We start from the raw sequence: 16,813 nt of genomic DNA on the forward strand, positions 1-16,813 counted from the left end.
GCACATATCACAGCAAAGGATGATAAAGACCCTCGTCGAAGAAAACCGTGCTGGGTTAACATTGGCCGCCGGTGGCTGTTGTAAGCCACAGAGCAAAGAACAATTCCGCGGAACTGAGACCCTTTGAAACAAGAAGGACCATCCAATAAAGGAGCTCGCAAATGGATTTCAGAGGCAGCTCTTCAAAGTGATGTCAATGCATCGCGAGAGCTACACATCGCAACACGACTGTTTGCTATGATGAATGGTTCTCCTTCAATGGCGGGACGCCTTATCTCCCCTGAGTTCTGTTTCAAGCACTTAAGGCATGGGTTTGGGGTTGCGTGTGGGCTCGGACCTTTCCTGACGCACTATCGTCGGGCAGTGATTCATGCGTGAGAATCTCATGGGATACTCACAACGCCGAACTCTTGCCTGGATTGGGACGCTGGGGCGTTGACGACTCGTGCTTGCGTTGATTGTACGCTGCCGGATGCGTACGGATGGTGTTTTAGGTGCTGCCTTTCTTAGGAAAATACTTGCCTTCACTTACCCCGTGCACCGGTACTCTTATGGGCAGGGCACATATGCTCACATATCCCCACAGTCGCTTTCTGGCGGGGAGATGCTTCGATTTTTGCCACTTTTGAGGCCTTTAAGGCAACATGAAAGTTGCCGAGGTTGACGGCCCGGATCTGTGAAGGGGGATCTCTCATTGCTTTGGTCGCGGACCATAAAACCTCTGGCTGCCCTTGGAAGCAACTGCGATGTCCTGCTGCGTTGCTTCGCAGTACAGACGACCTCAGTCACGGTGCTGACGCTAACACCGGATGTGCTTTGCAACGAACATCCGAAAACCGTTTTGACGCAAGCTAGATCGCAAGTCAAGCACTAGATTTTCCTGAACTAGAGCTTCCAATAGTGGGGTCCGATTAAGACGTGAAATCAGTGCTTAAAGAGCATGTGTAAAAGGCTACGGTCAGCAAGGGCGAGTCCATGGAAACCCAGTGTTTCGAGAACTTAGTCGCCGACAGGCTTGGTGGAATCGTGAAAAAGCTATTTCTGAATAATATCTTCGTCGGCAGGTGACGTTCTGACAACAAAGAGTTCAGGCACTTCCACAGCATCGATCGTCTTGACCTCAACTTCATGTTGACTGTTCCGAATCACTGAGACTAGATTATACTGTTTGGTTTGCCTGCTGCGTCAGCACGGCAGAACGTGATCAGGGTGAACAGCTGGGGTCCTCTCAGAAGAAACGCCAAGGAATGGGACACATCGCGCCAAGTAAACGTGCGTGGAGTACCACTGTAAAAAAAAGCACTCAACAGGAGCTCGCGCGTGGGTAGTATTAAAGAATTGGCACAGAAGCAGGTGGCTCGCAGGTATACAAGGGAACGCGAGGCGGGGGCGCTGATCGATGAACAAGTGATGCAGGTGCACCCTTCGAAGCTTGCCTGGCGTGACCCTAGTCGAAGGAAGAATCCTGTTTCTTGCTTATCAATGTCAGCTCATGCTCACGAGAGCCACACGTTTATTTATTATTAACAAAAATGATAAAGATGACTTGGACAATGATGGCACGATGATACGATGACGAACATAAGCAGGGAATACTTACTAACAGAGAATTGATGCAGGCACAACCTTCGAAGAGTCGACATGGTTTCGACATGGTAAAAAGTGCGACAAGACGGAGACGCAAGAAGAGACAGTTATAGCGGACGAGCACTAGCTATCTACAGGACCCTTAGAAACGACAACGGCAGCATAGATGTACACGCACAGAAAGGCTAAAAAAGAGACGGATGACGCAACTTTCGCAGAGAAAGTGATTGCAGCTGTAGATAGGCTTTTTATTTTGTGTGCGAAGCCAGAGAGGATGTGGTCACGCAATCGTCATTTTTCTTGCTAATACAATTCGCCTGGAAGATTTCTCTGTGCTGTTGCATTCTAAAGCTGCGCATGGCGCTTGCTACCTGAACGTCAGGCGTACAACGGCACTGCCGGCCGTGATCTGACAAATGTACTCCCCGAGCAAATGAATTTACTGCTTGGGATGCTCTATTAATCGTTCATTAATGCAATGTCCCGTCTGTACGACGTGGCGTTTTCCACAATCTAGTAGAATTCTCTATGCCACACCGAAGCGAGTAGCGTGCTTTATTGTGCACCTGCAATTTTCAGTTTTTTGTTCACAATTTTGCATATACGTACTAGCTTGCGCGCCAAAAAAGCAACCGCGATGCCACATCTTCCTGCCACTTTCTTGAGACCATGCTACAGGTTGTGTACTTATGGCTCGAGCACAAGCAGCGCTTTCTTGCGTTAAGGTTCATTCAAGCTTGCCTGGCTCCCTGAATTTGCATCTTTAATCTGGCTTCCTGTTATGGAAGCCAACAATTCTGTGGGAAAGTTAGCATTGAAGAGGCATCGTGATTGGAGCTGAAGGCTACACGAAACTTGATGGTCACCGGACTTCGTAGGAGCAGTGCGCATGCAGTTTTTGTGGTACCCCTTTTCACATTCTTGGAATGGGCTGAATCGTAGATAAGGACTGGTTTTTTGCACCGGAAATCGTATCTCCAGCTTACCTTACCTTCATAAAAAAAAACGCTATGTCGAAGAACTGATGCCATTCTGATTTACTTAACTCAAATGTGAATGCGAGCCCTTTGCCACATGATTTCAAACATCTTAAAACGTGTTTCACGAGCTTTACCGAATCCTCAGCCCCCGCATTCTTCAAACTTGGGTGGCGTGACCACAGTTAAAGGAAGAATCCTACTTCTTGTTTACTGCCGCCACGTCATTCTCTCGCGAGAGGCACTTTTATTTATAAATAACAAAAATGATTAAGGTGGCTCTGATTGGGATTATAAGATTTACACAAAGGGCTTCACATGATAACGCAGAAGAAACTAAGCATGGCCATCTCGCTTTGGAAGCGCATCGCAAAGATGTAGCGGCAGTGCAGCACGCTAGATTGCTGTAATTGTTTTCAAGTTGGAAATCAACGATGGTGACACGCATTGAAGGAGACAAGAAAGCAGTGATGTGGGGAGGCACAAGGCTCTGTCGGATTGAAGTTTCGAAAGGAGTATCTTATAAGTCCAAAAACTGCGCGTAAAAGACAGGGCTACGACAAAGGGTGCAGGACGGGTCCTGCTCTGTACGCCGAGTTTCTCTACTTGTAAGATGAAGAACCAGCTACCCCAACAACCGGGTTCGATTCCCGGCTGCGACGGCCGCTCTTCTGATGGAGGCGAAAAGCAAAACGTCCGCGTGTACGAGATTTAGGCGCACTTTAAAGGTCCCCAGGAGGACAAAGTTAATTCGGAGCCCTCCACTACGGCGCACCTCATCGCCTGCGTTGCGTCGGCGCGTTACACCCTACAATCAATTAATCAACCAGCCCAACAACACGCTGTATAGGGGTATGAACTTGGGTGGCAAAGGCTTCCCCACTACGAATTTGTATTCATGCACTCAGTGCTCAGCAAAGTGCAAGTTTGCAAGTCCGGAAATTACAAGGCACTTTATATGCATTCAGCCCCGAGTATATCTTGCCCGGTCACATTTGCTTAACTATGATGCATTTTACTCATGTTGCAAGAGAAGTACACTTTTTAAGCAATCGTAGGAACTGGTAAGTGGAAATATGAATTGCCGCCCGCTCTTTGGCCAAACCACGCACCAAGCACACTTTTGTAACGGTCTTCGCGGTAGCGCCATCAGAAGTGTTTATTTACTCCAGGCGAACTTGCGGCTCGCAAGTTGGCCTGGTAACTCTAACCTCAGCCTATATAGACCGCTCATGGATGATCTGCGAACCCTACTTGTCATCCCTTCAGCTATTTGTGTGCTGGGCTTAGTCACTGGCCCATTGGCGAAGTGATAGTTGTTGACACGGATATTGACTGAGAAGGAACGAGAACTTGGAACGAAGTAGCCTGTACGTCAGAAAGAACAGGAAGATAAAGTCGTGGGTGATACAGTTTGAAGCGTACTGCTTGAGCAGCGTGTGAACAAGATCACCTTCGCTGAGGCTGCGACGTCATACCGCTCACCGAGACAAAATAACGGTGTTTGCCCTGCGCCCTCGCGGATGTCAGGGATGTCTACCCTTCGCGAGAACCATGACTGTCATTGCATGTGGCCCCCGTTTATTTACCGGCCCAAAACAGTTCCGACCAGTTCCGGGGCCGTCCATATTGATCTCGCAATAGAAATTCTCCTGGCAAATAAAATACGTAGCTGCTTTGCAGCAGTTCTAAACAGTCGAAAATGATCAATAAAGTAACCAATGCGCTGCTTCGATGTGCCGCTGCTTATTGGTGCCTCCTAGATACTGTGGATGGAAATTATCGCGAAAAAGTTTTACTAACTCGTCCCACCGGACCGACGCGCTAGAAATGTTTACAAATAAGTGCAGAAATTCCGAAGCAGTTGAAAAATACAGCGATACGCAGTACGGTTTGACACTTTGATCTTTGTGAATTTGGTGACAATGTTTCTACGAAGATTTTGTAAGATGATGCCGATGTGAAAACTAAATTGCAGCTACAAGTCGATGATTTGCTTTGATTGATTTATTTTAGGGTTTAATGTGCTGACGCGACTCAGGCGATGATGCACGCCGTAGTGGAGAGCTCCGGATCAATTTTTACCACCTGGGGATCTATAACAACGATGCTTTACCTGAACGTTTTGCTGCGGTTTCGAGGAGATGATCGAATGAGCTTTACAAAAGTTTTAGAATGTTGCACAACTAGGAAGACTTTACGAAGGTCCTAGCGTTTCGTTTCGAATTATGTAATCATTCTGTCAACGTCAAAGAAAATCATCCAATTACATATTTTCTGGGTGAGTGCTACCTTACCGCCGCTGAAGAATTGTAGCTTTAAGTACTAGTAATTCCGAAATTCATAACCGAATTAAGTGATTTGTTACTTAGGATGTCGGCAGTGCCGAAAAGCTGTGCTCCGCGCAACGCGAAATTGTTTCATCAAAATGTTGGCCACTCCTCTTGATTGATCTTTTTCTACTAGTGATTATCATCCACCTGCAATGCATTTCGATCATCTATGAAGCGGAATGCCTACAACAAAGTTATATTTTACTTATGTTAGCCTACTACGTGCCACTGAACCGTATTTGATTGCACTGAGTTGCATTATTTCGTTTTTCTCTAATCTCCCAGCACCGCACGGCGTCTGCTCAGCCCGAACACGCTGAGCGCGCAACGAGAAACGCTAATAAGCTGTAACGATCCAGCTTTCCGGTTTTGTTACGGCGTTGCAACTATACGCCACAGCGATCTCCCCGTTCGGCGCCAACTCCTGAAAAAAAAAAGGCGATAACTACCCATTCGTCTAATTACCCGACATGGTTCGCCCAATCCACATGCTACGCATTTCAATAAATAACAAAAGGCCGTAAAGCCGACTAGCGTATGCACATTGGCGGTCTTGGCAGCGAGTCGATTTGCACACCGACTCTCCTCTCACCGTCTGGTGAAATGTTGTCCTTTACTCGGTGCATTCTTCCTACCCAGGGGTGTTGGACGCAATGATTGCCACCCCTTCTAGTGTGGGAGGCGTTTCTGAGTCGGTCTGTTGCCGCTGCGTGTTGCAGGAGGCGGCTGCTCGGGCCGTCCGCGACCCTGCGTGCCGGCCTGCCCCGCCGGAGCGCGCTGCGATCCCCTGTCGGGCCAGTGCTCCTGCCTGCGCGGAACCGTGCCAGTGTTCGTCGGGCCCGCCGCCCCAGCGCCAGTCCCGGAACAGCAGCAGCCCGAGCTGAGCGGATCGTCCCCCTCGGCCGTGTCTCCTCCGGCAGGTGCCGCCAGTGGTGTCGGTGTCGGTGGTGGTGGTGTCGGTGTCGGTGGTGGCGGCACGCGCCTCGCGCGCTGCGAACCCATTCGCGCCGAGATGGACGGCTCTGGTCACGCCGCCGACAACCACACGGCCGCCGCGGCCGGAGACATACTGCTCAAGTACTACCCGGGTGAGTGACTTCTGCCCGCGCGCGCTGTTTATGAGCGTCTTTCGGTATGATTGAAAGGCGGTGTGCTGGGGTCCGAAATGGAGTTACTCGACCCTTGCACCGTGGAACTACTAACGTTTTCCTTCGTCGGCAACTTTATTTTTTGTTTGTTTATTTTCTTATTTATTTATCCATTTCCGAAGTATGTGCTTCATTTGCCGAGTAACCGAATGTAATTATGAGCTCAATCGGGCAACGTGGGCCTGATGCAGCTCTCCTAGGTGCAGGTTTTTATTTATTTATTTATTTATTTATTTATTTATTTTCCCCATGCTGACCGACGCGTCTACCTTCTGTAATAAAGTTTTGTTATGTTATTTAATTTATCTTTTTATTTCATTATTTTATTTTTTATTTATTTATTTATCTGTTTATTTCATTATTTTATTTTTTATTTATTTATTTATTTATTTATTTATTTATTTATTTATTTATTTATTTATTTATTTATTTATTTATTTATTTATTTATTCATTTATTTATTTAGTGGTTGTATTTTCAGAATAACAACCATGCAAATATTAGCCCAACATGATATTACCACTTTATTGCGCGGACTGAGACCTGGACACTCAGAAGTAGTAAAAATAATCATTTATGCGTTTTTTCACGAGATCGAGCAAACTTCCCGGTATGCTTTGTCGCGTCACAAGCTGATTTTCAAATGCACAGCAGTGGTGAAACTTAGGTGCTACCCCAAGGTAAGTTGCTGGCGAGATATTTAGCCTTGACGTTTCCTTGAGCGCGAGAACAGAACGAGAAAAAATATGCACGGACAGAGCGGTTGATCGGGTATAATTTTACCCTGTAAGGCCACTAACATAATGTTATAAATTCAAATATTCATTGATTGATTGCTCGTTGCTTGTATTGTTTATTGATTTGTTTGCAATATATGTACACTATTGCCTTTCTTTCGTTCCGTTTCCGGTATTGTTATGGTGGGGCGAATTTTTGAATTGAATTGAACTGAAAGAATTTTTATTTGTCCTCTGAGCGAGAGGACACTCGGACTAACGGCAAATACGCCCTTATGGAGGCCGAACTCTACACACAGTGCCAGCAACGTATGTGTAAGTAAACTTGTCCATGTATACAATCGAACAGAGGACATTTTCATAAGAAAGCCAAAACAAAAAATGATAAAGCAACAAGTAAGAGATCGTGCGAAATGAGGTTAGCAAAGAAGAAACAAGCAAACAAACAAACAAACAAACAAACAAGCAAATAATTACACTTCAGAGAACTCTGAGTCATGTAAAAAGAGACGTACACCCACCCCACTTACAATCTACTACTTTTTTATAGAAAAAGCAGCGTAGTGGATTTGGTTAAAAATGTGGGTGAATTATAAAATGTTGAATCAATCTTTCTTCTTGTCTTCTCACTTGGAAGACGCGTGAAAGGCAAGTCGTCGCCGGTAGGTCGTGTAGAGCCTGCCTCGTTTTTTATAACTATCGGTATTACGGTGGTAGTTAAAAATTCTCATTACCACGACAAAAAAAGAGCACTATGACCAGTTGTGTCGCAAGTATTGCACTTGACCTCAAATTGACGCGTTTAAGGTGGCGAAAGAATCGGAAAAAGACAGCAACAAAGGGGTGCAGGACGACGAGATCAAAAGTTAGAGCGAATGTTTCATGGTGCTTTTAATTTCACGGAAATGTGCAGTGGCCACATGAATTCAGAAAGCGCTGTTAATATGCGATTGCACTTTGGTATCGGCTCGGGAATATTTAACTTCTAGCCGGAACGTTGTTTCCGAAGAACGAATGATTCTTTCACATCATGTATTGGAGCAAGTCTTTGGCCATCCAGGCAGTCACCGCACCTCAAACACGGTCGTTCCACCGATGCCTTCAATAAAACACACCAAAAAGATGTTTTGGGTTTTTTCACGCATTCAAGGGCAGCTGAGATATCGAGAAAGATAATGTGGGGGCAGCAAACTCTATTTTCTTTGGAAAGTGCATGAAAGTGACTTTTAGGATAGAGCAGCGAAAAGAAAAACAAAATGTAGCGGTGACGTAAAAACAGCTGTATTTTTTGACGGCTGTCTTTTTTTTATTATTATTTATTTTCTTTTGCTTAATCTCGGGAACTCGGGAAAGCGGCCAAAGTCAAGGGCCCTCCGGGGAAAACGTGTGTTACGGTGGTCTCCAGTAAAGAAGGCCTATATATTTTACCTTCTCCCAAGCTTTCACAGCTCATTTGCGTCCTTTCAACTAGTTTGGCAACCTCGACGTAATAGTCTCTCGCAATCACCGCACGCATTTTGCGCGTGATGAAACTTCACGAACAGCTCCCCCCACCAGCGGGGAATTCAATTTACCCACGCCTTATTGCCTCATTGTTTTCGATGCATTTGAATGGAACGGCGTTTCGGGAAGCACTGCTTTCAAGAACAACATTTGCGCTACGGTTTCGCGTCGAGAATAGCATTTGTGCGCCGGACCTGCCTTTCTGTGATATTTATTTAATGCGAAGTTCACCTCATTATTCTTGGCGTGTGAGAAATCATAACTTTGATTATAGGAAGTTTACGTTTTCCCTAAAGAGCCTCTAGGGTTTTTTAAAATCGGAAAACGAACTCAAAACAGCTTCCGCCTGCCCAGAAAGAAATGTTGTTTCTTGCTACTTACTTTGTTATTCAGCGGTGTTAGGTAATCATTTTATTTTTAAGGAAAACAAAACTAAGTTTTTTTTATTCTCTGCCTATGTTTATACCAAATATCTTGTTTTTATGCAAGGCGGAGGAGCTGTGTTGAATATTTCGTGTTGGCAACGCCGCTTTTAAATGAATTGCCCATCCATTGCTATGCCTTTCGTCGAAGTTTAAATGGCATAAGCCCGCCGCGGTGGCTCATTGGCTATGGCGTTGTACTGGTGAGCACGAGGTCGCGGGTTCGATTCCCGGCCGTGGCAGCCGCGTTTCTGATGGAGGTAAAAAGCAAAAACGCCCGTGTGTACGAGATTTCGGCGCACGTTAAAGATCCCTAGGTGGTCGCCTGCGTTGCGTCAGCGCGTTAAACACCAAAATCAATCAATTGAATAACATAAGTTTACCTACGCTATCTATAAAGTTGCATTCTGATGGTCTAGCTGATAAGAAGCAAAGATTTTTTTTCATTCGCTGCCGCTTCGGTTGCTCAATACGTGTTACGCAGCAGATATCCTGCTTGAACCTACCGTAATACCACCAAAACGTGTGGTGCGCAGAAAGCATATTCTAGTGAAAGGGCATTTCTCGTCAAGTAACGAAACTTCTCTCGTATTTCTATTAAAGCAATAGTTTTTTTGGCAACATTATTGCAACTTGCATATAGATGATAAAGCCTAACGGTTATAAATGAAGAAAAGCAGGTGGCACACCTTTTCCTGGGGCTTTGAAAGTGCTGGGTATCAGAGGCTCACCGGGTGAGAAGAAGGCCGTGTAACTTGCCCGAAATGATTGCTAAAATGGAATTTGAAACTTCGAGCCCACCATGTGTTAGAAAAGACGGCCGTCACAAAGAAAATTGATAGGTTTTAGCCCTACACGGTTATAGTAACGTCAGAAAAAACTGTGTGAAGGATAGCCCTACTAACGTATCAAATTTGGCGTGTTTGTACAAAACACCCAGCAGCGTAAAACAAGGCCGGGACGGAGACAAGGCAAAAAAAAAAAAAAACGGCCCTGAGACCATCACGACGACTTGCCATATCCCGCGCTAAACTTTTACCGAACCGTTTAAGCTGGTTAAACCTGGTCCAAACATATATATAAAAAAACAACTCAGAACTTCACGAGGAATTACACGGAAGGATATTTTCGAAATAGTTATTCTATCATCCGGCATTCGTAAACCCTCACAAGAATGCAGAACTGCTTCCTTCTGGTGCGGGCGATTACCATTATATAGAAATTCAGCAAATTTAGCTCGCTTTTAAGACATCTGCCCACAAATAATATTGAGTGTGAGCTCAATGCAGGGGATTTGATTATCTGTTTGCTGAAAGCTTTCCTGACGGTCACGGTTTAAAGCAAATCACTGTTCAGAAGCAACACCATTAAGAAATGCGCCTGGGCCTTGTCACATAACCCTTCAAACCGAGTAGGTTAAGCTCGCCTGGGTTTCCATCACAATTTTAGGCTTTCTGGTAATTGTGTGCTGGAAGGCCGCATCGCAAATGTATGCGCTACACACCACGGTTGCAAATGTGTTCGATGCTACTTTTTCAAGGAATATATAGTGCGGAAAGTTCTTCGGGCATTGTATTTCTTTGTAAGTTTGAATGTTTCACCGATTCTCACAGCAATCTGCTGAACTACTTGCTGAAGTGTTTTCCTTTTCGCAAAATACCAAACATTGTCGCCCCTTGCCCCCTATATTCCCCAGTCCATTTGGGAGCGTTACGTTGTCGCAAATTACAGGACTGCTTTTCCGGTTACCGTTGGAGCAAAATAATACAGGCTACCAAAACTGTTCTTTTTTTTGCTTCACGCTCGCTTACTGAGGCATAGGGCTGAACAAATACGAGTGAAAATTCCCTTGAATGCCAGGTTCTTTGCAGGGCCACATATTAGGCGTGAAAATTATTGCGTTTACTCTTCTCAGAAATCCAGTAGATAGAAATGGACGCAGAATTTTGGGACCAGGCACATGTTGCGACATGTTCTGTTTCTTCTCGCAAGCCTCTGAGAGTCATGGTGCAACCTTGAATGCTGCATTGTTAACACGACCCCTTTTTCTCTCTCTCGCTCCCCGCCCCCCTTTTTTTGTTTGTTGATGTTGTAACATAGGCGTAGCCTGACTGTATGCCCACTCTCCTTTTCCGAAACATTTTCCGCTCCTTCTCACAGTTTTATGCAAACCTATATAAGAAATGTGTTCAAAATGTTTGCGACCGCAAAATCATGTAACTTTACTCTGATGAAGGCAAGTCCCGTTGCCGCTACGTAAGTAACCATTGTTTGTTATTGTTCTTGCTGTGTATCCGACTCTTTACTTATACTATATATATATATATATATATCTATATATATATATATATATATATATATATATATATATATATATATATATATATATATATATACAAGAGAAGAAAAACTTCGAACAAGGTAAAAGCACGATTGTGGCCTACGTTTCAGCAAAGAGAACTTGCTTTCCTCAGGGCCCTGAGGAAAGCAAGTTCTCTTTGCTGAAACGTAGGCCACAATCGTGCTTTTACCTTGTTCGAAGTTTTTCTTCTCTTGTGTTGTTCTCTACCATCTTCAAAGTTCTACTACTCCCTGGATTATATTTATATATATATATATATATATATATATATATATATATAACACAGAAATAAGGGTTGGCAGTCGAGAAAACCTCGGAAAGCAAAGGGGAGGATGTGGTAGATCATTGAAACAGATTAAGAATTTGGAAAGAAAGAAAGAAAGTGAAGAAAAAATGCCCGCCAGGTGGGATCCGAACCCACGACCTCCAGAATACCGGTCTGGTGCGATAACCACTACGCTACCGGCGGGGCGATTTTCCCATTCACTTTCTTGGGTATTTATGTTAGGTATGTTTGTTTCCTGTGCTTGGGGGTGGTAGCCAGCGCCATTCGGACTAATCGGGGTGAAGGGGACCTTCTTTTTAACCCCCGGGTCGTGACTCGAGTGTCTACGACATGTCCAGAGTGGTCGACCAGCTTTGAACCCTCTTAAGCTCCCTTTGGCAACAAGACTGCCAGAACAGAGGCCCTCGCTATGCATGTAGCGAATCAGAATAGGAAATGAGGGGCTCGTTGGAAATAACACAGAAATAAGGGTTGGCAGTCGAGAAAACCTCGGAAAGCAAAGGGGAGGATGTGGTAGATCATTGAAACAGATTAAGAATTTGGAAAGAAAGAAAGAAAGTGAAGAAAAAATGCCCGCCAGGTGGGATCCGAACCCACGACCTCCAGAATACCGGTCTGGTGCGATAACCACTACGCTACCGGCGGGGCGATTTTCCCATTCACTTTCTTGGGTATTTATGTTAGGTATGTTTGTTTCCTGTGCTTGGGGGTGGTAGCCAGCGCCATTCGGACTAATCGGGGTGAAGGGGACCTTCTTTTTAACCCCCGGGTCGTGACTCGAGTGTCTACGACATGTCCAGAGTGGTCGACCAGCTTTGAACCCTCTTAAGCTCCCTTTGGCAACAAGACTGCCAGAACAGAGGCCCTCGCTATGCATGTAGCGAATCAGAATAGGAAATGAGGGGCTCGTTGGAAATAACACAGAAATAAGGGTTGGCAGTCGAGAAAACCTCGGAAAGCAAAGGGGAGGATGTGGTAGATCATTGAAACAGATTAAGAATTTGGAAAGAAAGAAAGAAAGTGAAGAAAAAATGCCCGCCAGGTGGGATCCGAACCCACGACCTCCAGAATACCGGTCTGGTGCGATAACCACTACGCTACCGGCGGGGCGATTTTCCCATTCACTTTCTTGGGTATTTATGTTAGGTATGTTTGTTTCCTGTGCTTGGGGGTGGTAGCCAGCGCCATTCGGACTAATCGGGGTGAAGGGGACCTTCTTTTTAACCCCCGGGTCGTGACTCGAGTGTCTACGACATGTCCAGAGTGGTCGACCAGCTTTGAACCCTCTTAAGCTCCCTTTGGCAACAAGACTGCCAGAACAGAGGCCCTCGCTATGCATGTAGCGAATCAGAATAGGAAATGAGGGGCTCGTTGGAAATAACACAGAAATAAGGGTTGGCAGTCGAGAAAACCTCGGAAAGCAAAGGGGAGGATGTGGTAGATCATTGAAACAGATTAAGAATTTGGAAAGAAAGAAAGAAAGTGAAGAAAAAATGCCCGCCAGGTGGGATCCGAACCCACGACCTCCAGAATACCGGTCTGGTGCGATAACCACTACGCTACCGGCGGGGCGATTTTCCCATTCACTTTCTTGGGTATTTATGTTAGGTATGTTTGTTTCCTGTGCTTGGGGGTGGTAGCCAGCGCCATTCGGACTAATCGGGGTGAAGGGGACCTTCTTTTTAACCCCCGGGTCGTGACTCGAGTGTCTACGACATGTCCAGAGTGGTCGACCAGCTTTGAACCCTCTTAAGCTCCCTTTGGCAACAAGACTGCCAGAACAGAGGCCCTCGCTATGCATGTAGCGAATCAGAATAGGAAATGAGGGGCTCGTTGGAAATAACACAGAAATAAGGGTTGGCAGTCGAGAAAACCTCGGAAAGCAAAGGGGAGGATGTGGTAGATCATTGAAACAGATTAAGAATTTGGAAAGAAAGAAAGAAAGTGAAGAAAAAATGCCCGCCAGGTGGGATCCGAACCCACGACCTCCAGAATACCGGTCTGGTGCGATAACCACTACGCTACCGGCGGGGCGATTTTCCCATTCACTTTCTTGGGTATTTATGTTAGGTATGTTTGTTTCCTGTGCTTGGGGGTGGTAGCCAGCGCCATTCGGACTAATCGGGGTGAAGGGGACCTTCTTTTTAACCCCCGGGTCGTGACTCGAGTGTCTACGACATGTCCAGAGTGGTCGACCAGCTTTGAACCCTCTTAAGCTCCCTTTGGCAACAAGACTGCCAGAACAGAGGCCCCGATTAGTCCGAATGGCGCTGGCTACCACCCCCAAGCACAGGAAACAAACATACCTAACATAAATACCCAAGAAAGTGAATGGGAAAATCGCCCCGCCGGTAGCGTAGTGGTTATCGCACCAGACCGGTATTCTGGAGGTCGTGGGTTCGGATCCCACCTGGCGGGCATTTTTTCTTCACTTTCTTTCTTTCTTTCCAAATTCTTAATCTGTTTCAATGATCTACCACATCCTCCCCTTTGCTTTCCGAGGTTTTCTCGACTGCCAACCCTTATTTCTGTGTTATTTCCAACGAGCCCCTCATTTCCTATTCTGATTCGCTACATGCATAGCGAGGGCCTCTGTTCTGGCAGTCTTGTTGCCAAAGGGAGCTTAAGAGGGTTCAAAGCTGGTCGACCACTCTGGACATGTCGTAGACACTCGAGTCACGACCCGGGGGTTAAAAAGAAGGTCCCCTTCACCCCGATTAGTCCGAATGGCGCTGGCTACCACCCCCAAGCACAGGAAACAAACATACCTAACATAAATACCCAAGAAAGTGAATGGGAAAATCGCCCCGCCGGTAGCGTAGTGGTTATCGCACCAGACCGGTATTCTGGAGGTCGTGGGTTCGGATCCCACCTGGCGGGCATTTTTTCTTCACTTTCTTTCTTTCTTTCCAAATTCTTAATCTGTTTCAATGATCTACCACATCCTCCCCTTTGCTTTCCGAGGTTTTCTCGACTGCCAACCCTTATTTCTGTGTTATTTCCAACGAGCCCCTCATTTCCTATTCTGATTCGCTACATGCATAGCGAGGGCCTCTGTTCTGGCAGTCTTGTTGCCAAAGGGAGCTTAAGAGGGTTCAAAGCTGGTCGACCACTCTGGACATGTCGTAGACACTCGAGTCACGACCCGGGGGTTAAAAAGAAGGTCCCCTTCACCCCGATTAGTCCGAATGGCGCTGGCTACCACCCCCAAGCACAGGAAACAAACATACCTAACATAAATACCCAAGAAAGTGAATGGGAAAATCGCCCCGCCGGTAGCGTAGTGGTTATCGCACCAGACCGGTATTCTGGAGGTCGTGGGTTCGGATCCCACCTGGCGGGCATTTTTTCTTCACTTTCTTTCTTTCTTTCCAAATTCTTAATCTGTTTCAATGATCTACCACATCCTCCCCTTTGCTTTCCGAGGTTTTCTCGACTGCCAACCCTTATTTCTGTGTTATTTCCAACGAGCCCCTCATTTCCTATTCTGATTCGCTACATGCATAGCGAGGGCCTCTGTTCTGGCAGTCTTGTTGCCAAAGGGAGCTTAAGAGGGTTCAAAGCTGGTCGACCACTCTGGACATGTCGTAGACACTCGAGTCACGACCCGGGGGTTAAAAAGAAGGTCCCCTTCACCCCGATTAGTCCGAATGGCGCTGGCTACCACCCCCAAGCACAGGAAACAAACATACCTAACATAAATACCCAAGAAAGTGAATGGGAAAATCGCCCCGCCGGTAGCGTAGTGGTTATCGCACCAGACCGGTATTCTGGAGGTCGTGGGTTCGGATCCCACCTGGCGGGCATTTTTTCTTCACTTTCTTTCTTTCTTTCCAAATTCTTAATCTGTTTCAATGATCTACCACATCCTCCCCTTTGCTTTCCGAGGTTTTCTCGACTGCCAACCCTTATTTCTGTGTTATTTCCAACGAGCCCCTCATTTCCTATTCTGATTCGCTACATGCATAGCGAGGGCCTCTGTTCTGGCAGTCTTGTTGCCAAAGGGAGCTTAAGAGGGTTCAAAGCTGGTCGACCACTCTGGACATGTCGTAGACACTCGAGTCACGACCCGGGGGTTAAAAAGAAGGTCCCCTTCACCCCGATTAGTCCGAATGGCGCTGGCTACCACCCCCAAGCACAGGAAACAAACATACCTAACATAAATACCCAAGAAACTGAATGGGAAAATCGCCCCGCCGGTAGCGTAGTGGTTATCGCACCAGACCGGTATTCTGGAGGTCGTGGGTTCGGATCCCACCTGGCGGGCATTTTTTCTTCACTTTCTTTCTTTCTTTCCAAATTCTTAATCTGTTTCAATGATCTACCACATCCTCCCCTTTGCTTTCCGAGGTTTTCTCGACTGCCAACCCTTATTTCTGTGTTATTTCCAACGAGCCCCTCATTTCCTATTCTGATTCGCTATATATATATATATATATATATATATATATATCAAAAAGTAGAGTCCGACGCAAGTCTCAAAAAACAAAAACAAACATGTTTACTAACGTTTCGACTGGTGGTCCAGTCTTCATCGGAGTAACATTTACAGTACACTGCAGAACGCTTTTATAGGGGCGTGTGGAGAGAGGAGGAAGTTGCGCTACAGTGCGCCCTCTTTGAAAGAAATCATACGTCATCATTCAGCAAAACAAGAAAAAACGCAAGACATACACATGAGAGGGAATGCACTGCCCTCCCTCTTTTTTGGGAGAAAAGGTGCGCTACAACGCGCCCTGTTTAAAACTAGTTATTGGCAGCAAAACAAGCAAAACAAGAAGAAACGCAAGACATACACATGAGAGGGAATGCACTGCCCTCCCTCTTTTTTGGGAGAAAAGGTGCGCTACAATGCGCCCTGTTTAAAAGTAGTTATTGGCAAGTGGTACAACAAAGAGAAAAGAAAAATGCAAAGGGGCGTCTAGGAAGGAGGTAAATTGGCGCCTCTCCTCATAGGAATTAACAGAAGAAGCGGGGGCGGGGAAGAGAAAGGAGTAAAGGCGGCAGAACGAGATAAGGAAGTGGGGAACGCGCGTCAGCACGTCATCGCTTTTCGTCTTAGGAATGTGTCAACAGAAGAAGCGGGGTGAAAGCGGCAGAACGAGATAAGGAACTGGGGAGCACGCGTCAGCGCGCCTTCGCTTTTCGTCTTAGGAATGTGTCACGTGAAGCCGGCGCTATGTGGCTAAGCCGGCGCTAAGAGGCTAATTGAGTGAACCTGGAGGGATAAAGCCGGCGCTGGTATGCCTAAAAAGAGGATTGGTCACGCAAGAAGCGAACGGAAGAAAGGCGAGTAATTATTGTGGCAAACATGTCAACGCGCCCACGCCTTCGTTCAGCCCAGAGGATGCGGTTTTGAACTTAAATATGAGATATGATTCGCGAACTTCGCGTGCGTGGTTGCTGTTGAAATTGGATTCAATTATTGTTACCTTCAAATTATTAAATGAATGACCCG

The 16,813-nt window shown here is 46.1% G+C and overlaps 1 protein-coding gene across 5 annotated transcripts in view; it reads left to right on the plus strand.

Annotated features, from left to right (window-relative positions):
• LOC144179371 (thrombospondin type-1 domain-containing protein 7A-like) overlaps nucleotides 1-16,813 on the plus strand; it is a 579,123-nt gene that overhangs the window by 360,923 nt on the left and 201,387 nt on the right. For all 5 annotated transcript variants that reach the window (XM_077707698.1, XM_077707699.1, XM_077707702.1 and 2 more), the window contains one exon: nucleotides 5,617-5,985. In XM_077707698.1, the coding sequence (XP_077563824.1) occupies nucleotides 5,617-5,985 (369 nt within the window). The remainder of the gene's footprint in view (nucleotides 1-5,616; nucleotides 5,986-16,813) is intronic.

Source organism: Haemaphysalis longicornis, unplaced genomic scaffold, assembly GCF_048455015.1.
Source record: "Haemaphysalis longicornis isolate Haplotype H1 unplaced genomic scaffold, Haemaphysalis longicornis Haplotype H1 scaffold_4, whole genome shotgun sequence".
NCBI lineage: Eukaryota > Metazoa > Arthropoda > Arachnida > Ixodida > Ixodidae > Haemaphysalis > Haemaphysalis longicornis.